The sequence below is a fragment of the Haliotis cracherodii genome, unplaced genomic scaffold (assembly GCF_022045235.1).
Source record: "Haliotis cracherodii isolate W230 unplaced genomic scaffold, xgHalCrac1.p SCAF_13, whole genome shotgun sequence".
Taxonomy (NCBI): domain Eukaryota; kingdom Metazoa; phylum Mollusca; class Gastropoda; order Lepetellida; family Haliotidae; genus Haliotis; species Haliotis cracherodii.
In genome coordinates, this window is record NW_027266268.1 from 6567364 (window position 1) to 6589164 (window position 21801).

General features: G+C 39.2%; 2 protein-coding genes across 9 annotated transcripts in view; one reads left to right on the forward strand and one right to left on the reverse strand.

The window, feature by feature from the left end:
- LOC139459552 (early estrogen-induced gene 1 protein-like) overlaps window positions 1-9184 on the forward strand; it is a 63508-nt gene extending 54324 nt beyond the window's left edge. For all 7 annotated transcript variants that reach the window (XM_071241088.1, XM_071241089.1, XM_071241090.1 and 4 more), the window contains 2 exons: window positions 317-434; window positions 1358-9184. In XM_071241088.1, the coding sequence (XP_071097189.1) occupies window positions 317-434; window positions 1358-1413 (174 nt within the window). In that variant the 3' untranslated portion in view covers window positions 1414-9184. The remainder of the gene's footprint in view (window positions 1-316; window positions 435-1357) is intronic.
- Window positions 9185-18757: 9573 nt separating this feature from the next.
- The window catches only part of LOC139459553 (cytosolic phospholipase A2-like), a 36846-nt gene continuing 33802 nt past the window's right edge, over window positions 18758-21801 (reverse strand). Inside the window, exons 11-12 of one of the 2 annotated variants that reach the window (XR_011652695.1) lie at window positions 19453-21130; window positions 18758-19213 (exon numbers count right to left, since the gene is read on the reverse strand). Coding sequence is in view for 1 of the 2 variants with exons in the window: in XM_071241095.1 (XP_071097196.1) it covers window positions 20802-21130 (329 nt within the window). In the remaining variant the exon portion in view is untranslated. Of the gene's footprint in view, window positions 21131-21801 lie in introns of both variants that reach the window. The other variant, XM_071241095.1, reaches the window with a different exon arrangement.

Below are 21801 nucleotides of genomic sequence, written 5' to 3' on the forward strand. Positions count from 1 at the left end.
CTTCTAGATTCAGTGTTAATATTAGGGTTATTCATGCCTTGAGTAACACCGCCTCTGTGATCTTGTAGTAGAGCGTCCACCCAGAGAGCGGAAGGTTTGGGGTTCTATCCCTGGCCGCGTCATACCAACATAGGTTTAAAGATGGTACTTGTTGTTACCCTGTCTGGCATGGTAATCCAGTAATCTAGTCACAACATTAAACTCCATTTGTGTAATGCTATAAATGTCACATCAGAATAAAGGTAAAAAATGGTTTTTTTTAAAATCTGTTGTCATCAAACAGTATCTAAGTCTCATCTCTGATTGGTCCGTACAGAAACTAGAGGAGTCTGGGAAGGAGCTGCGGGTTGACCAGACGCGAGTGAATGCCGAAGCGCTGGTGGATGAACTTCTCGAGGGGACAGATCTCGGACCGGTGGAAAAGGATGAAGAATGTAGGATATCCAGGCAGTTTTTGTTTCGTTACGTAAGAGATCCACGCCAGCAGCAGGGCGTAACTTCCGAATCAGAATTGCTTGTCGTAAGAGGCAGCTGAGTTAAGTGTGAAGTCAAGCTGGGTGACTTGGTGGATGTCATCGTACACATCGTATATAGATCGATGCTCATGATATTAATCACTGGATTGTCTGGTCCAGACTCGAGGCTGTCATATAGCTGGAATATTTATTGGTGAGATGTACCAAACTCACTTTGTACACACTTCGTGTTTGAGTACTGATTTGGTAAACGTTCAACGCTAGCAGTGTGTGAAATGTTGTTCTGGTGGTATTATGATATTGCCGGAATGATGGTTAAAGTGGTGTACAGCCCTACTCACTGACTTAGGAAGGGGCACCATGAAGGGGTACCCAGTTGTCTAAGGCCTACAATTCACTGTGCAGAGTTGCTTCCCTCATTTGTACCGGAGACGTATCATGGTGGATTCAAATCCAAGATTCTCCCTCATTACGTCTCAAGACCCGTGAAGATCCGGGGTAGAATAGGTCTTCAGCAACCCATGCTTGCCGTAAAAGGCGACTATGCTTGTCGAAAAAGGCGGCTAACGGGATCGGGTGGTCAGGCTCGCTGACTTGGTTGATGCATGTCATCGTATCCCAGTTGCGTGGATCGATGTACATGATGTAAATCACTGGATTGTCTGGTCCAGACTCGATTATTTACAGACCGCCGTCATATAGCTGGAATATTGCTGAGTGCGGCATTAAACAAAAAACAAACAATCAAAAACATTACGTCTCAAGGTGTGTCAGCACCATGCATGTGAAGTTCATTGATGCGGTAAGCGTCTAGGACCTGCATCACTACTGTTCAGAGTAGATGTGGCCCAAACTCAACCCCTTGTTTTTCCCACTTTCAGCTTCACAAGGTCTTCAGCTGATAGTTGGTAAAGATGGAACCACTGCCCTCTGGTGACAAAACTCCCCATTTGAATTGTCTCCCTTCTCGCCAGATTGGTAACTTCATGCATTGACCTTCAAGCAACGATATCGCTGCCATTGTGAAGACCTCATCCCCATCCAGATGGCATTTTAACACTTCAGACTTTGTATATACCGGGGAACAAGCTAGGAAGATGGCATTTTACAATGTGGATATTTTTTACAACTGTCTTATTTTATAACTGAAATCCATCTCTGTATGAGGGTGTTCTGTGATTTTTTCATGTCAGCGTATGTTCTCTCATCGTGGATGCTTCAATACCCATGGATGCCGAAATGCAGGGTAGTAGAGATGTGGGTCTAGTTCACGTTGAGCAATGAAATAGAGACTTGTGTCACTGTAACCCATTGAAGTCAAACAAGCTCTTTGTACACTGAATTTTGTGAGAACCGTCACCTGATATTGACACCAGCGTTAGAAATTGGCACTAGTCTTATTGTCCTTGCCAAAGTGCCCAGGAGTTAGGGTATCATAAGGACTAGTAGAAATTTGCCATTTTTAAGGGGTTTGCTTTATGTTAACATTATAAGGACTTGGGTACTGAAACTGTTAGTTTCTAATGCTGTTGACACAGTTCATGGCTGCATGGCTGTAGTGCTTGTTTCATGAGAAATATTGCCGTTGTTATCTGAGCTCTCATTGGTCAGGGCATTGGTTTTCCTATCATTGGAGCCAGATCATGGCTTGATTAATGGTTAAAAATAGCAACTACAGTTCAAAGCGGCCATTGTTTTTGAAGGTGATGGAGGAACGTATGTATGCAGAACCGTGAAGTGTTGACGATGTTTATATCTGTTACTGTCTGCTGCATATGCAAGAGCCGATGGTCTTTGATCCGTTAGTTCGCCATGTTCCATATTCAGTTTGATTTTTTTAACAATAACATTGAAATGCGATTGAGAAAATAATTTTTTCTCCAATGGTATACTTTGTCAGACAACATCCAGGCGTTTCAGATGTCCAACCCGGCCTACTTCAAATAAGTAGTTGAATTAAGGTTAAATTTCCCAACTTGGAATTAAATATAATTCAGGTTAGCATAATTATGACTAGTGCTATATCTCTTGTGTGACTTGTATGCTGATACAGAGGAAGATGCTTTACATTATTGGATTCAATGCATTGCTAAAATTTAAGAAAATAAGAGCTTAAAAATATCTCAATTTTAACAATGCCTTTTCCCCTTTGCCTGCCACGGGCAGTTGATTGAAATCCTAGATTAACCTCTTGATGAGTCAAACCTCATTAGATCTAACCCTTAAACTCCTTATATAAAACAATGTAATTATTTCATCCGGGAGCAATCTCAATAATATGGTGTAGTAGCGATACTCTACTGTCTTGGCTCACCCGTGATGTAAAACATATGGAGCAAAAATTCTTTTAGAATTTCAGGAACGGAATATTTTTTAAAAACCATCTCAACCCCTTAGCCTAAAATAAGGTGTGTGTCAGCCACCGAGGCCTGACCAAGACACAGTCGGAGCATGGCACTAATGTGGTCAGGGGCCACGGGTGGCCAAGTTGTCTTAGGCGCCGCGATTCATTGTGCAGAGTTGCGTCCCTTGGGCATGCCAGAAACCTATTATTGTGGGTTCGAATCCCGGTTTGCCCCAATTATGTTTCTAGGTTTGTCATCACCATACCCATGCTCGTTGGTTTCACCGAAGTGGTAAACGTCTGAGACCTGCATCACTTCGGGCTTTCCTCCCACATTAAGCTGACACACCGCAATATAACTGGAATACCGTTCAAAGTGGTGTTAAACCCAACTCACTCACTCACACTAATGTGGTCAAGTATGTAAGATCCAATGTTTCAGAGTCCAACAAGTACATATGGGGCAGACAGTTTCAAGTTGGATGACATTTTGTTCGTGTAACTTCGCTTGTGTCATTTGCTATGTCAATGTGTTCTGTTTCGGAGCAATATGTCACATACTGTGAAAAGATCGCAAGAATATGCTTTTTCACAAAAGTTTTTTCATGTCGTTTACATTAACTCTAAAGTTGACTACCTTAACTGCTGTCGAGATATAGCACCAAAGAGTGATGACTGTGATATGGGGTGTATTCACTGTTTCCGATACAGCAATCACCATAACAACAATAGTTGCCATTAAACACTAACAGAACAAGTCTTCTCATGTTCCCTACTAACTGACACTGTGACTGTGTTAACAGTATATTTCCTGAAGTGCCTGAGACTGTTGACTGGTAAGAAATGGCATTATCACAGAGCTTTAGATAGCACTTTGGTTTTATAGCAGAGATGGTAGTGTTCTACTGTGTCAACATTGTTCTAGTTTATGTTCTACTGTACAACAGTGTTCTACTTTATGTTCTACTGTACAACAGTGTTCTACTTTATGTTCTACTGTACAACAGTGTTCTACTTTGACATTGCTTCTTAAGGATGGCTGCTGGTGTGTTCTTGCCATTCCGGCACAACTCTCTCGTGTTTTGGTTCCAATCAACCTATCATCAACAATAATAATAATAATAATAATTGAAATGTGTAAAGTGCCGAATCCGCCCACTACCCTCTCATATTTCTCGGCTCATCACAGTGTTCTGTTGCTATGGAAGGTCGGGGGTTCGATCCCCGGCCGCGTCATACCAAATGACGTTAAAAGATGGTACTTGTTGTTACCCTGCCTCGCACTTGGCATTAAGGGGCTGAAACAAGGACTGGTCGGCTCGGAGTCAGTATGCTGTGTCTAAGTGAGGTATTCATGTTAAACTACAACATGGTATCTCTCAGTCAGGCATTAGTCCGGACTAGCACAAGCAGCCACACACACACATGCATGCACGTCACTATGTAAGTGCAATAACCTTGAACGCGGGGTATGACCTCATAGTATTTAATGACAATTGACCATCACTTCATGCTTAAAACTGAAATACGTTGATGTGCACATTTTTCTCCATGAGCGTATTATGATGTTTCCTTGAAGATGAAAAATGTACCTGAAAAAAATATCCATGAAAGTGAAGTATTATTAATGATGCTGATGTAGCAGGGCGTGGAGTCATCCCACAGATGACATCCTTACCTTGTCAGCTTGCTGACGGGGTGAACCTCTTTGGTCATGTGGACTAGGCGTTCGACGTCCGATTAGAAGGTCCGTGGTTTGAATCCCATCATGGGACTCGGAAATTTTATGGCCTCTACACTGACATGGTGGGTAATTATCATTTTTATTGCGTCAGTAGCAGGGCATGTTGTTATCATGCTGGGTCATAAATGTGCCTTGATCAAAATCATTCACAGCAACCAGGTAATTTTCCTTTCAAAATTTTGAAAACATACCTCTCAGGAAACGTTGGACACAACACACCAGCCTACATCTTTAATACCACTGTTCTATAGGGACATTGTTTGGTAGTAGAACATAAAGACATTGTTCTCCAGTAACCATAGTTACAGTGAACTAGTTAACGTCTAGAAAGTATATATATTTTCATATAGTCACCAGCTTACATGCTTTGAAGCAACAGCAATATTATGTTATGAGTGTTGTGTTAGTTCAGTTAGTTCAGTTCAGTTGGAAAGCAATAACTATACTTTGTTGCATGTTTTCTGAAGATATTTGACATCTTTTTTTGTTTGTAGTACGAAGCTTCTACTACACTTGTAATTTCTTTCATTGAACATTCAAGTCTTGTTGCCTGAATCCCTCAGTTCATTTCTCCATGTTTTGTGATACTGCGTGATAGCTCCATGTTGTGTACATGTTCTGACCTTTGTGCTGCTTACCTTGACCTTGCTGCTGGCCATTTCATTTTTTGTCGAAGTGTTTTAGCAACAGCCAGTCGGCCCCCTTTCTCGGCTGTCTATACTTACATCTTTACATTGTCCATTGTGTAAAGAAACTCTGTCAGATCGCACTTACTCTTTGTCTAGTAATTTCAGATATGTTAGGCTTAAAAAAATAAAAGAATTGGTTCTCAGGCAATGTTTTACGAAAATACAGTGCAAGACGTGTGGTGTCTTTTTTTTCTTTTTTTTGGGGGTGTGTTCAAACTAGTGTTTAACCAATAAACAGTTGTGTAATCAGTAAACAACCTGGGAAAGGGCCTCCCTACATAAATGTATTCCTTGATGAGTGAAATACTGGAAGACAGTACGATATAGAATATTTAAGGATTTTTTATTTATTTTAAATGGAAATAAAAATGAAACGTGCAGCGAACTTTATGATGATGCGGGCTGTGCCTGAGAACCAAGACTTCTTTTTTTTTTTTATCTTAATATTTGATCAAATGTTTCTTCATTTTTGTGTGATGAAAACTACAAGAATGTATAGTTATTATAGTGTCATGGAAAACAGATATATTTATTATAATATCATTGAATTCTCCTCTCTCTGGGAGAAAAAAAAGGTTGAAGACTTCAAACTGAATTTGTGTTATTTACCTTGTAGATAAGAATAATGTCATCTCAGGTCTTATAATTTACTGATACCTTGTGTAGTATCACAAAATCCTGTCCAATCACATATTCACTTAGTGTTCAACCTAGCTCAAACTTCTATAAAATTATATTATTGTTGGTTGTAGATATTATATAAAGTACCTTGACATTTGTGTGTTGACATATATATGCGTCGATACAATGTAATTAATTAGAAGGATGAGGGTTGACTTAGACAAATATGAAACAAGATGTGGGGTGCTAGTCCTTAGGTCATTGGTCATTTTCTGAAAATAGGTTTCTATCACTGGCGCGATGTGTGTTCATCAAGAGTTACCCCCCTTCGTTCTTACTCTATGGCAGTGTTTGCTGTCTATAGATCCCTCTTTAAATTACATCGCTGAACATGCTGACACTTTCCTCTTAGATGCTCTTATTTTTAGTTATACTGCTATCGTTCACAGCCTCAAGACCTCATCGACAGAGACAAAACACTTGCCATGCTGATCATACTCGTATCAACCTAGTCATTGTATATATTCCTGAATATTTACAACTCTTTGCTTGGTATGAAGATCGGTGTTTGAAATTATGCTCGAAAGTCAAGGGGTTTTCTGTCATTGGTAGATTTGAAGATTAGGGGGCCTAGATGTGAATACGATGGTGCAAAATTAACCTCGGTCCCCAGATATATATGAGTTTTGTTTTACCATGTTTTGTGTTTCGGTAACTGCAAAGAATACCACATTGTTTGGTAGTGGAACGATATAGTGACAGCACAGAGGTGCCCCAGTGCATAATAGTTGTATTAGTGCTTTACCTGTGTGATGCTTATAGCATGTTATGCCTGGATCTTTCAAAAGGTGTAACAGTGTTGTCTTCATATGCAATATGATGCTTGACAATGTAGCACAAGGCTGTGTTCATATCCAGGGTCTAGACAATGTAACACAATGTTGAGTTCATATCCAGGGTCTAGACAATGTAACACAATGTTGAGTTCATATCCAGGGTCTAGACAATGTAACACAATGTTGAGTTCATATCTAGGGTCTAGACAATGTAACACAATGTTGTGTTCATATCCAGGGTCTAGACAATGTAACACAATGTTGTGTTCATATCCAGGGTCTAGACAATGTAACACAATGTTGTGTTCATATACAACAAGGTCATGGTGTAACACAGTCAGTGTTTAGTTCGGAGATAGGCCCTGGTTATTATTACAGTATTACATATACTGGCCACTTAGAAATATGACAAAAACCTTTCCCAACTATGTCAATTTGTTTTCAGAAATATACCCCTTCTTTGTTACTGTCTTCAGTAAAAATACACGAGAAAATATGTCATGTAAGTTTTAGGTGCTTATAATATGATAACGATTACTTACAGATTAGTTTAGAATTTGAGGGTGGATGGCACTTTTTATGGTGGATACGGTATGTTGGATCAATTAGGATTTCTAAAGGGAAGGTTTCAATATCCTTGAGTTTGACCAGTACTGGGAACATTAGAATACTTCACATGAGTTTTTATCTTGTCGCGGTGAATTAAGATTTTGTATGTCCCAGGAATTTAGTTTTATTGCGAATTGTAGATGATGTAATATGTTCAAATAGTCTTAAAAAATACATTTCATCCTTATGTTGCCATGGAAACTAGACTAGAACTGCTATTACATTTAATGCATGTATTATGGTGTACAGTTATTTGCATGAAACTGCTGTTCACAAGGTTGCGATGTGGTCACACATACATAACGGTACCCCTCACACATCAGTCTCATTTCCTCAAGTACAGGAAGTCTTTCATGCTGTCCACTTCCATGTTGCTTGCTTTTATGGCCTCCCAACCTTATATTCATGTCCATTTGTACTGGAGAATGATTTTGTTGATTTTAAATAAATAAAAATCAATATTTCATGACATATCCATTTTAAAGGTATTTTGGTGCTCATGAGAAAACAACACGAAAAGGTTTGTCTCATTTTATGCTCAACGCCTTGTGGTTAGTGCTGCTCCTCTCTCCAACTCCAAGGCTTACAAAATGATTTCCTGTCGAGTTATAATGTTTTCATGACAACTAGTTATACTAATGACTAGTTAAGATACTATTGTGATGACGAGTGATGACTTCTCTGGCTTGGTCCATCCCATTATGTTATGAACATAGGATGTAATGCATTTGGTGAAATTTGTCCCTTTCTCTTTGAAACCACCAGATTTTTTCCATGTGTAAATGCTGAAGATGTGACTGTAAAACATTCCTTGCATTAGACTCGTTCTTTCATTCTGTTTTCTGCATCTTGTCTGGCCATGGCTTGTTTCAGAGTAGTGATGAGAAACTTCAGCTTCGTGCAGTCCATGACTTCTAGTGCCAAATGTGTGATTAGGGACTTGGCAATTATTATAGGGGTGGGTGAAGTTATGACACAATGAAAGAGGGGAGGGCACCAAAATATATCAGCTATATGGGTGGGTATTGGGGTGTGGTGGAATGAAAATATGTTACATGCAGTCCTGTGACCAATTCTTCTCGCCCACCCTACCTTAATATGAATGGGGGGCACAGGTGGCCCAGTCGTCTAAGGCGCCACAATTTGCTATACAGAGTTGCTCCCCTTGTGCACGCCAGAACCCTATGATTGTGGGTTTGAATCCTGGGTCGCCCAATCAAGTTTCTAGGTTTGTTAGCACCATACCCATGCTCGTGGGTTTTACCAAAGTGGTAAACGTCTGAGACCTGCATTACTTCAGGCTTTCCTCCCACATTAAGCTGACATGCCGCGATATAACTGGAATACTGTTAAAAGCGGCGTTAAACCCAACTCACGCACTCACTCACTTAATATGAATGACCAGTCCCTAAGGAGAATCGTTGTGCACACACACCCTACACAATCCCTATAGACCGTTGTTGCTGATGTCTAGTTGCTCTGTTCAATATCAAGTTGGATATAAATCTTACATTTGTCTTTGTTCTTGCACTCTTTGCAATATGTCTACAGGATAACTTGCTCATATTGATGTTCTTGTCTTGTGTTCATTGGATGACATGATTGTGATATCTTTGTAAAAAACATATATTTTTAAAAAACGCTTAAGTATACATGTAACAAGGGTTTCACATAACAAATTCCCTTTTAAATAATTACATATTTTACTAACTCTGAAGCCAAATGAAAGAAAACTTTGCTTGCAGGGTTTGTGTTAGACTAAAACACTTAGTCTCTGAAAATATATGATTTTGATAGAAACAGTTGGGAGATCCTGAGCCAGTGGAAAATCTGGATTAGTTTCATTTAGGGCTTTGGCATTACAATAAGGGGTGGGTGGGTGGGAAGATGCTCATGTCCGGGAATAGTTCTGTGTTAAACTACCAGAAGATACAGAGTTTCAACTTGATCAAGTCACTCCTGGGGGCGGTCGGGTAGCCTAGTGGTTAAAGTGTTAGCTCGTCACTCCGAAGACCCGGGTTCGATTCCCTACATGGGTACAATGTGTGAAGCCCATTTCTGGTGTCCCCTGCCGTGATATTGCTGGAATATTGCTAAAAGCGGCATAAAACCGTACACACTCACTCAAGTGTTTAATCATGTACCAGTACATGGAACCAACAACGGGAATACAACACTGACACTTATACATGAGGTGTAGTGTTATAAACGTTTAACTAGATTTTTGCATGAGCACACAGTGACGTGGACATTGTGAATCACGGGATTCCGGGACCACAAGACTCGGGGTTGTTGTCGAGGCACACGGCTGTAATAACCGGGGCAGGACAATTTTTAAATATGTTTTAACACATTTGTTAGACTAATGCAAAACGTAAGAAACAGAAGTTTGCTTTGTCTGGAGTCTAATAAGGGTTAAAATTATATAATGGTGTGAAGCTTCAGATAATTATGTTTATAATGAGATATTCTTGTGTTATTTCGCTTTAGAATATATTTTCAATTAACATGAATATTAATGTCATGAAGACCACAATACTGAAAAAGTGAAATCTGTTCACTAAATATCTTGTTTTTAACACTTGTTAAAGTCAGGCTAGACTCTTGTAAAACAAAAACTAAACTGTCTGGCTTTAGAACATGACTAAGCTTTATGCATATTTACTTTTTAACTGGTGTGTGATTATTGTTGTTGATTTTGTAGCATTCATTTATTTTATCATTTGTTCAAGCTAAATACTTCGGCAGAAAGCTAGCTTTGTGAGTTAGTGGCTGTGCTCCCTCCTCCCTGATGGATGTTGTTCCAGGAGACAACACAGGTACTGTTTGGCTTAGTGCTATGCTGGGACATGTTTTACTCTTATTTCCCTTTTATTTTATTGTTATACAGTTGACCAACCCTTAAATAATTTCAAGTGGGCAAAAAATATCTGAAAAGCACTAATGTTTGTATTCTGCCAAACACAAACTTACATGTTCAGGAAAGAGCAGTTTTGCACACAATATATGAAACTGTATGACTAATGAGACTAATACTGCCTACATGACAACTATTAAGATAATATTTGGAAGAACAAAAAACCCTGAAATGTCTTCATGTCACTTTATGCAAAACAGTCTGGCATTTAACAATGTCCAGGGCTCATTGCTCAGAGCAATTTTTGGCCTTCAGTCGTCATTAGACTTTATCATGACACTAAGATTACTTTGTGAAACGCGGCTCTGAGACAGCTATTTGGGGACGGTGCTAGGGCGGTAACTCGGGTACCCGGGTCGAGTGGGTACTGAGTAGGACCTGGGTACCCATAGGACTACCTGGACCCGTGGTTAGTCGCGTGATATATTGTTTAATGACAAAAATTATCTGGAACTCTATGGTTACACTACAAGTCACTAATGTTCGCATTTCTTTCCGACTATGCACCCACTCCTTCTGACTTTTCATATGGTTATGGGGGGGTACCGGGGTAGTAAATTTGGACTCATTCCAGCCCTAGATGGTGCTGTACTTGATAACTCACTTTAAAAAAGATGAAATATTTTATTACTCATGTTTTATCATTTAGAAACTCCCAGTGATATGAGGTCATACAGAGTTGCCATTATCCCACGATCTTGTGAATAGAGGAGACAATGGCTGATGTGGCGCTCGTCAAGATTCACTTACATTTCATGAAAAATTATTTCCAGAACCAAATGATTTCATGTTGTTTGTTATGATCTCTGTTGTGTTTCTGTTTTTGAAGAACTCTGTATGTTAGAAACAGAATATTCCATGCAGGACTGACAGACTCATGATGTGTGTAAATATGCCGTATACTGCTCTACCCAGCTTTAGCTTGAAGAATTATAATTTGTACTGATTGTCTGGTCCCTATTTTAAAGAGTGATGCCACAACCTTAACACCCCAAACAGACCTGAAGAGAATCACCTAAAAATAGGACAGACAAGGAGAAAAATGTATCGGTTTGTTTTTCATACAAACTTCTTTCATATACTACTCAACATTTGCTAAGGACATTTGTCTACAGAAGACTATTATGGTCCTTAGCATATGTTGAGTTGAGTTATATATTGATTATTAAGTTCCTTATTTAGGACTGCTTTTTTGATTCGATGATATTGTGATGGGACTGGTGGACTAGCTCGTTTCCTCCCCGACTATCAAGTTATTGAAGGACCTGTGCTTTTCTTCTATACCAGACATTTTTGTTAACTTTTATCTTCGTTTTGACTTTTCATAATTTGAGACCAGCTGTGTGTTGTAATATTTGAACTATGATTGTTTTCACTGATGGAATGGCTGCAGAGGTTGTGATCTAGAGGATATTGAGAGAATAACTAGTGAGTTCAGAGGAATTACGGAATATATGTCCCAGGTGGAGAAATGGTGCGAGTCCCGGCCCTTGTTCGAGTAGGTTATTACTCTATATTACTCATAGAAAATTTCGTGAGAAAATGAAGATAAAGCGTATAAAATAATGATCCTTCAAATAAACTTCACTGACTGCAGCCTCGTGGTCAGATGACATATTTTACACAATTTTAACGTCATGAACAGTGGATGACGATCACATCATACTTTTGTCAACAATGAAAAACTAACTTATGCCTTCTTTCTGACCAACCAGCATTAAAAATCAGTAAGATACACACGTGCAAATATCGAAAGTTATTACAAACGATCATTCTACCTATTTGGGATTATATTTGTACTTGTCAAATAACATGTCTGTCTCATCAAGTAACCTACAAAACTGACATTTACATCCGTGATTCAGCTGAGAGTGAAAACTTCATAGATCACAAGATGAGATAAACATGTTATTTGACAAGAGAAAAAATATTTAAATTTGGTTTATTGTGAATTTTCTCCTATTCTCTTCATCTTGCTCTGGTAATCATAGAGGTAGAGAGAAAGTAGCATAAGGATTTTGTTTCACTTAAGGGAAACTATATAATAAATACAAAAATAAAGGATGTCTTTTGGCCACTCAAACGCCTCATGCATTAGACAGCATTAATCGTCCTAATTCTACCTAATGGTGTTCAATGTTGATAGGAAGCATTATGAAAATTCATCTTTCAGAAATACTTAGTCATATTTTTTAGTCCATATCAGTGAAGTTTCATTATCATAAAAGTTTAAGTCTACAAACCTTTCAACATTTCCAACCCATTATTTACTTAAGCATTTGTACATACATGATAAACTACTAAAAACAGTTCAGGGCCCACTTTCACAAAGCGATCTTAGTGCTAAGATGATTGTAACTCCCATACTTTAACATAGGCAAAGAATAGTCTTAGCGCTAAGATTGCTTTGTGCAAGTGGGCCAAGGTCCACTCAATTCAAGCATATTACTATGGTTAATCTTTCAGGCCATGACAGATTAACTCCAGTATTATGAAAGAAATTGGGTGGTCTTTTTTTTTTAGTAGAATAATTCATGGATGTCAAACTGCGCCTACAGTTGTACACTCGTTGCCTGGGGTAGATGCGTTCCCCTACACTGGTGTTACAGTGAAGAGGGCCACATGAGCCAGGGGTAGTTTCTCTCGCTGTGAGAGGTATGTGTATATTGTTGTGTTGGTGTTATTTATTTAGTGCAAGTTGTAACCAAACCAAGTCATATTTTGCTATGTTTTTTATGCCGATATCTCTGTAAACCATGCTGAATACAATCTTGTAGAAGACATACATTTTAATAAAAACATGTTTCTGTATGGAAAAGCGTTTTTGTCATGAGAAAAATACACCAGGATAAATATTCCTTAAAGCAAGAAATTGTATACTCAAGATAGATCTTTTACTTAGCGGTCCAAGGGTTTGTCTAGTTCAGAGTTGTCCACCCGAGGTAGAATGGGTCTTCAGCAACCCATGCTTGTCATAAGAAGCGACTAACGGGATCGGGTGGTCAGGCTCGCTGACTTGATTCATGTCATCGATCGCAATTGAGTGGATCGATGCTCATGACGTCAATCACTGGCTTGTCTGGTCCAGACTCGATTACCGTCATATAGCTGGAATATTGCTGAGTGAGGCGTTAAACAACACAATAAATATCCAGCACCATACCCAAGCTTGTGTTTCACTATTGTCAACTGCCATATTTACTGTGGGCTTCCACATGAGCTGATAAGTGGAGACTAAACGTAGTGTTAAACCCTGCTTCTAGGTTAACCTGAGGGACTGATGGAATTTGATTTAGAATCAATATTCCAGATAATAAGCCTGATGTAATGGACTGCATCGCCTTGGTCGGGCCATGCTTGTACTATTCGGGACTAATGCAGGTCTTATACTGCATTTGTATCATAACGACTGCAATTTTGTATTTCTCCGCATATTTACCATAATTAACAAAATGAAATAGATTTAAGGCGAATAACTCTTTATTTAGTGTGGTCTGCTGTAAATGCCTGACTGTTATTCTTACCGATTTGGACCAAACCATCCATGGATAAGACATACCTTCCACTGGTGGAAAATGTACCTGTAGTTCGATATTCCTGATTACAGCAGGTTACTGAAAGAGAATGGGAGTCAAGCCTTGTGCAGATACTTTGTGGGATGGCATATCCAACATCAATTGTTACAACAAGGTTGACTGTTACTTTTGAAACGGACAAAGTAACGGCACATTCCTGTAAAGAAAAACAAATTGTTTGACCCATCAATGGAAAGTTTATTCATAATGATATTTCTCAATACAGTACTTAAATCACGTTTGGATGACAAGTAATTGACCAAGCACCTGTAAGCATGCACCTGTCTGGAAAACGTCTCACTCACACCAACCTCACCTATACTCAGAATCTGGAAATTAATCATTCAAATTATATTTGTCATGCTATGAAAATATGTAGTCACATTCACTAAAATATATGATATATGTTACACTCTTGTATTACCTTGTTTACAGGTCATAATTTCAAAACCATAGGATCGGTGGTCATGGAAAATTTGAAAATCTATGAAAAATTAACAAGTTTTCAATAAATAGTTGTCGAAGCTACAGACATCTTAGCACAAGCTGTGAAGAAAGTAATTTTATTTGATCATTTTTGTCGCATGGTAGATGAACATAAACATATATAATTGCATTCTATAGAAATGGAACCATACAATCATATCACAGGAAACTTAATAACTACATGTATACATGATGACTATGAGTAAAGCACATTTAATCAAAACGGATCACAATGTTGTAGAGAATCACAGAGGTACCTGTTTGTCAGGGCAAAACTTGTGTTACCATCTTCCCGAGGCAAGTGAGTTAACTGACTATAAAAGTCCAGTTTCCACCCTTGCCGAACTAGGCTGGTATTATGGAAAATCTGGTTTGTAAAGTGTCATGCAGATTTCGGTCGACTGCAGGATTTGCAAAGCATGTGCACCGCTAACTCGTCAACAGATATTTTCTAAATCTTTTCATGCTTTTAATCAAGGTGCTCACGTGATTTGATGCACTTTGCGATGTAAGACTCGTTTTATCACAATATAGATCTTGATTATCAATCAGATCTTCTTGACTGGGCGCCACCGTTTTGTTTGAAGCAAATGCAAGTGATACAAGAGGTTGAGTCTGATTGGTCAATTGGAGAGGCATAGAAAGGACATAACTCATAATAGCCACTGGTGGCGCTACGATCGAGCCCAGGAATTCCAGCCGAGTTTGGCAAGGGTGGAAACTGGACTTTTAAAGTCAGTTATCTCTCTTGCCTCCGGAAGATGGACGTCAGCCTACAGGAAAAGAACATGGTATAAATAGATTCAAGTATGTATGTTCTGTATCATTTGAGGTTATCCTTCAAAGGCAACACATGACTACTTTCTGACATTACCTGATTAATCCATGACGTCACATGACCAATCCATGACATGTACCTAATCCATGCCATCACATGACCAACTACTTCCTGACGTCAAGTGACCATATGTAACGTCCAGCAATGCCAATTGGAATGTATGTCTGATGATTGTGAAATGAATACAGTAAAACCTTGTTTATCTGTACAGTTTCCCTGGAATTAATCCATTTTAACAAGTGTCTTGATAAGAATAAGGAACCAATCATTTGATAAGGGGGGGGGGGGGGGGAATAAATTGTCCCTGAAACGTCCTGAAAAATGATAATTATGCTTCAGACTGATGGGGGAAAAAATAAATTGCCTGCCACAATAATAACATTGTTGCAAGGTATTTTTCTTTAAAAAATTATTCAGGCTCATAGTCTTAAATAAAAAAATATCAGGTTTTGTTGCTGCAGCCAAAAACAAATCTAATCTCGATACAAAATCCCAGCCCCCTCCCCTCCAGAATGTCAAATGGTCAGCCCCTAAACACTGTATACAAACATCTACCCCCAACAGAATCTCCTGGACAGACAGCTCGGGTCCAGACTGAAGGGGAGCATACTGAGGTTTCCCTTTGTACATATATTCTTCATCCTTTAATTGGGACATTGTCTATTATTCGGTAATAATCAGATGCTACACCACAGGTTGTCATCTATACTACTCAAAAAAAGGTTTAGGACCACCTGATTCTTGTATATCACTATAGTTAATCTGTCATGAGAATAGAGTGGTTCTCAACTTATTTTTAGTAGTATATTACTTATCGACTTCTACCAAGGCACTTGTGGCAACTCACAAACACACAACAATCTACATCCTCGTCACTTCCTGTGCGGATTCCAGGTAAGAATAAACATAAATCCTTATCTGGGGCAGTGCTACAACCAATCATTTACATTAAGCCCTGAGCAGTCAAAACTTATACTAGTATATACAACATCTAGTAGAAAAATGTAAAATTGGTAAAAATCAACATGGACACTGTTTCCGAAGCAGATGAAATACATGTGTCTGATATATATTACATTCAATAAGGTCTACGGTAACCATAGAAACACAAGTGATCATGTTATACATGTACAATGTACAATCTCATCAAAATCAGATCTTTGTTCTCGCTACCACGAAACAAAGATCTGAGGACATCTTATTACTGGTCACGTCAGTATGACCTTTCGCAAACTTAAACTGACAAATGAAATGACTAACAAGAGTGAGTGAGTTGGGTTTAATGCCGCTTTTAACAGTATTACAGTTATATCGAGGCGTGTCAGCTTAATGTGCGAGGATAGCCCAAAGTGATGCAGGTTACCAGCATGGGTATGGTGCTGACAAAACTAGAAACATAATCAGGGCAAACCGAGATTCGAACCCACAATTATAGGTTTCTGGCAACTCTGCACAGTGAATTGCAGCGCCTTAGATGACTTTGCCAACCGTGCGCCACCAACAAAAGGTCGACATTAGTTATTAGAAAATACCGTAGTTCTCTCGAGCTATATGGCACGAGTTTCAAACTGGTGACTTCCATTCCAGGCTTTGCTTTAAAAAATATTTTGATAAAGTTCTTGATTCAAGATCTGAAAACTGAACAAAAGAACATTCTCTAATAAACAAACTAGATTGTATCGCAGTACTTCCCACAGGCTATGCGAAGTTTCATCTGTTTTAACCTGATAGAAGCGACATACGGATGATGATTTAATTGTACAGCCCCTAAGTGTAGTTCAAAATACCCCTTGTTAACGTTTTCAAGGTTGCATGGTTAGAACACACATTCATTCCGACTGTCATTTTTCTGATCTGAGATGTTCCGATTGGTCAGATGAAAGGTCATTAAAATCAGACATCCAATTAGGGGTCACATCAAAACGACCTTTCATCCGACCAGAGCATCGCTTACCAGATTATGAAATTTAAAGTCGGAATGTGATTTCTAATCATGCAGCCTCGAAAACTTTAACATGGGGTATTCCGAACGATAGTTACGGGTTTAACGACTGAATCCATGCAATCTAAAACCATCTATTAGCTATTCCAGAATGTTGTTTTTTTAAATTAGTGCCGTAAAGCACTAGAAAGCTGCCTTCTGATTGGTTATTCCATTGGTCTGTCGAAGTTCGAGCAAGGTCGGTCTGACGTGACCCATAATGGGATGTCCTCAGATCTTTGTTTAGCGGTAGCGAGAACTAAGATCTGATTTTAATGAGACTGGTTCTGACTTGACCCGTGATGGGACGTTCTCAGATCACTGTTTCGCAGTAGCAAGAATTAAGATCTGATTTTAATGAGACTGAACTATGTGTGATGAAATCAATAGTAAATGAAAAATGTTCATACATATAACAGTTTTACAATGTTTACAACAGTTGCTGGACAAGCATCATATATGAGAGTACCAATATCTGATGTCATAAACATGGTTCCATTGAAGGAATATAAGAGCAGCCAAGAGAAGCGATACATATATATACACACTACCAAAACAAACGTGAATACCATACATGTTGCTTAATATTTGAAAACTTACTCATATTCAAGCAATATAAGATTGGATCGATGCACAAACGAACATACTGGTATGTTGTGTGAACTGACGCTCATGAACACATCACATGTGACTTCATAGATTCATGACTCAAGATGCACTATTTGTCTCGTGCAGGATAAGTGTGAAGTTTGGAAATCACATGCATATTGTGATAAGAAAAAATACACTGTGTGGTAACACTTGACTGATGATCGTAAGTTGTCATTAATTGGTACCCATTGGAAGCATCCTTTCTTTACGTACATACTTCTCTGTGTCTCTATGGTCCTTTTTTATTTTGGTTTATTGTTTAACGCCACACTCAGCAATATTCCAGCTATTCCGGCGGTCTGTAAAATAATTGAGTCAGGACCTGACAATCCAGTGATTGATGTCATGAGCATCGATCCACGCAATTGGGATTGATGACATGCATCAACCAAGTCAGTGAGCCTGACCACCCGATCCTGTTAGTCGCCTCTTATGACCTGTATAGTCTCCTTTTACAGCGAGCATGGGTTGCTGAAGACCTATTCTACCCTGGATCTTCACGGGTCGTTTATTTTGGTGGTGAGTATAGAATGTAGGGTCTGGAATGCCTATATCCATGGCGATGTATAAAAAGAATTAACCCTTTCAGTGGCTTGAATGACAAGGCTGGTCATGCATCAGGTATCATAGTCAAGATTCATATATACAGGAAGCTCGTGATACCCAAATACTACCTTGATAGGTGACTTTTACATAGATATTCAAAAAAGAAGAAACATTAGAAAGAAACAAATTATGTCTTGATGATTTCTTACTGTTGGTTTCACGACACAGCTGGCAGCTGGGGATACAGCCGTGAGATCAGTCTCCTACCCTGTTCCATGCGGCCAGCCTAGTACCTCTGCCACACACAGCTCGTCAACTTGTCACATCTTACAGAGTCTATTCGGGGCGGCCAGGTAGCCTAGTGGTTAAAACGTTAACTCGTCACGCGGAAGACCCGGGTTCAATTCCCGACATGGGTACAATGTGTGAAGCCCATTTCTGGTGTCCCCTGCGTGATATTGCTGGAATATTGCTAAAAAAGGCGTAAAACCAATCTCACTCACTCACTACACAGTCTATTCAACAGATTGCAAATGTTTTTCAGCTGTTTCTTTTTTTACAAGTCTACCCATGTTGATAAACATGTCATGAATGGTTAACTTTGATTGCGAAAATCCTAAACGTTAAAAACTATTTCCTGTGTAATCATCCTTCGTTTAAATTGGTTGTATCATTCTCCATGCTGTCATCGAAGCCCTAAGGAGAGCTAGCGTTACTTGGATGTATAGAGATATATTGTCATGCACCTCACTATCGCAGTTGTAGTAGTATATCTATATAATTATGCAAAACAATATGGAAAGCGCACAGAAAGGCATGCATTCGTCTGTTCTGATGTCAGATAATGTGTGTTTGTTCACAAACAAGAAAAAAGTCTGGTCACGTGAATTGCAAATAAGCCTGTGGCAGTGTTCATCAATGCACCAGAACATGCAGTGAGAGTAACTGGAGGGTATTTGTTTCAAAATTGTGAGTGAGTGAGGAATCGAGTTTGGTCTGACACCGCTTTGAACATCACTTCAGTTGTGAAACACCCCTTAAAGACATTAGGAGGAAGTATGAGTGCAAGAGTGAGTAAGGTTTTACACTGCTTTTAGCAATATTCCAGCAATATTCCAGCAATATCACAGCAGGAACACCAGAAATGGAGTTCACACATTGTACCCATGGGGAATCTAGCCCGGGTCTTCAGTGCGACGAGTGAACCACTTAATCTATCAGTGAAACATCCCATGTAGAGGATGAAAACCCTTCGATTCTCATGCACAAAAAGAGACAAGTAAACTCACTGCCTTTATAAGAACTTCCTGACATATTATGACATTAACAACAGTAATAAGAGTGAGTGAGTGAGTGAGTGAGTTAGTTTGGTTTTAGACCGCTTTTAGCAATATTCCAGCAATATCACGGCGGGGGACACCAGAAATGGGCTTCACACATTGTACCCATGTCGAGATTCCAACCCGGATCTTCGGCGTGACGAGCGAACGCTTTAACCACTGGGCTACCCGACCGCCCAAAACAGTAATAAGAAAAAATATATATTGATGCTGAATTCCAATCATGTCCTGGTACTCCATTTACTAAACCAAAGTTGCACCTAGTATCCCCAAAGATATTTTTCAGATTTAATATGGTCCCCAACCTGTGCCAGCCTTAATCATGTTTTTTATCCATACAACATAATTAGACAGGGGAAGCCTGATTTATTGTGTTTATCTATACAACACAATTACATTGGAGTTGCCAGATATACTTCATTTATCCATACAACACTATTAGACAGGAGAAGCCGAATTAATTTTGTTTATCCATTTCACACAATTACACACTTGGGTTGTCAGATGTACCTCATTTATCCATACAACACAATTAGAGAGGGGAAACCTGATTCATCTTGCTTATCCATACAACACAATTACACAGGGGTTGTCAGATGCACCTCATTTATCCATACATTGCAGTCAGAGAGGGACAGCCTGATTCATCCTGTTTATCCATACAACACATTTTGGATGGAGACAAACTAATCCCTAAGGCTTAACTCCAGTGTAAACAGGAGCATACACATTCACATGAGTAAGTCATTGTTAGTTGGCGCTCTTCGATCTTAATGAGGAATGTTTTATAATTAAATAGAAATGTCATCATATATTTTTCTGCTCTCAAATCAAGACTCTGCAAGGCAGGGTCTTTAAAAAAGGCAAAACAAATTACAAAATATACCACGGCTCCAAAACATGCAGCCACAATAGGGAGATAACTCCTGTCTTGGTAAATGCAGAAACTAAAGGGAGATAACTCTCATCTTAGTAAATGCGGCCGCAAACCTCTGTTTTTGGTAAATCAATGTGCCTGTAGAGGCCTGGATTGCCTTTATTACATTACTGATACTAGTTTGTCAGCAGCTATCAGCTTAAATACAATCTGATCCTTGTATAAAATCTATTGCCAAGAACGAGAAAAGATGGCTATAACTACATCCCCCTCAACATATCGGTGGTTCTTCTTGATCCAGAGACCGAATAAATGCCTCCAGCTTCTCAACCTTATGTTTGTCCTTCAGACCAAGTTTCTTAATGTCCTTCAATTTGATTGGTCGACGGATGCTATGTCTCCGCCTCACTTTGATGCAGTGCTTGACCTGCTCCAGAATCAGATCCTTGTACATCAGGGTGTTGAATTCTGTAAGCTTCGTAAGACGGTCAAATGATTTGTTTGTATACTTGAAATTGAATGTCGAGTAAGGTCGTTCAGGGTCATCGAACAGGTCAAAGTCAGCAAAGTCTTTCTCCTCCTCTGTTTCTCGAGGAATTCCTGGAGGAGAAAATCAAATCAATATGAAGAACATAGGAATTACCTGCTCTGAGGGCGATATTCAGCTTCATGTCTCCTATTCATGTTAATCATGTCAACATATAGTTAATATTAACATATGTTGATGCTTTGTAGAGGTTACTTATATTTCACTGATAACAGGACCAATACAAAGTAAGAGGCATTAATGTAATGGATACAATGTTGTAATTCCTCTGAATATAAAAATAAGGGATTTTAAGATTCCCCAACCTTGAAGGTGATGTTAACAACCTACCTGGCATCTCATCACTAAAGGTGATGCTAGCGACCTACCTGGCATCTCATCACTGAAGGTGATGTTAACGACCTGGCATCTCATCACTGAAGGTGATGTTAATGACCTACCTGGCATCTCATCACTGAAGGTGATGTTAGCGACCTGGCATCTCATCACTGAAGGTGATGCTAGCGACCTGGCATCTCATCACTGAAGGTGATGTTAGCGACCTACCTGGCATCTCATCACTGAAGGTGATGTTAGCGACCTGGCATCTCATCACTGAAGGTGATGTTAATGACCTACCTGGCATCTCATCACTGAAGGTGATGTTAGCGACCTGGCATCTCATCACTGAAGGTGATATTAGCGACCTACCTGGCATCTCAGCACTGAAGGTGATGTTAGCGAC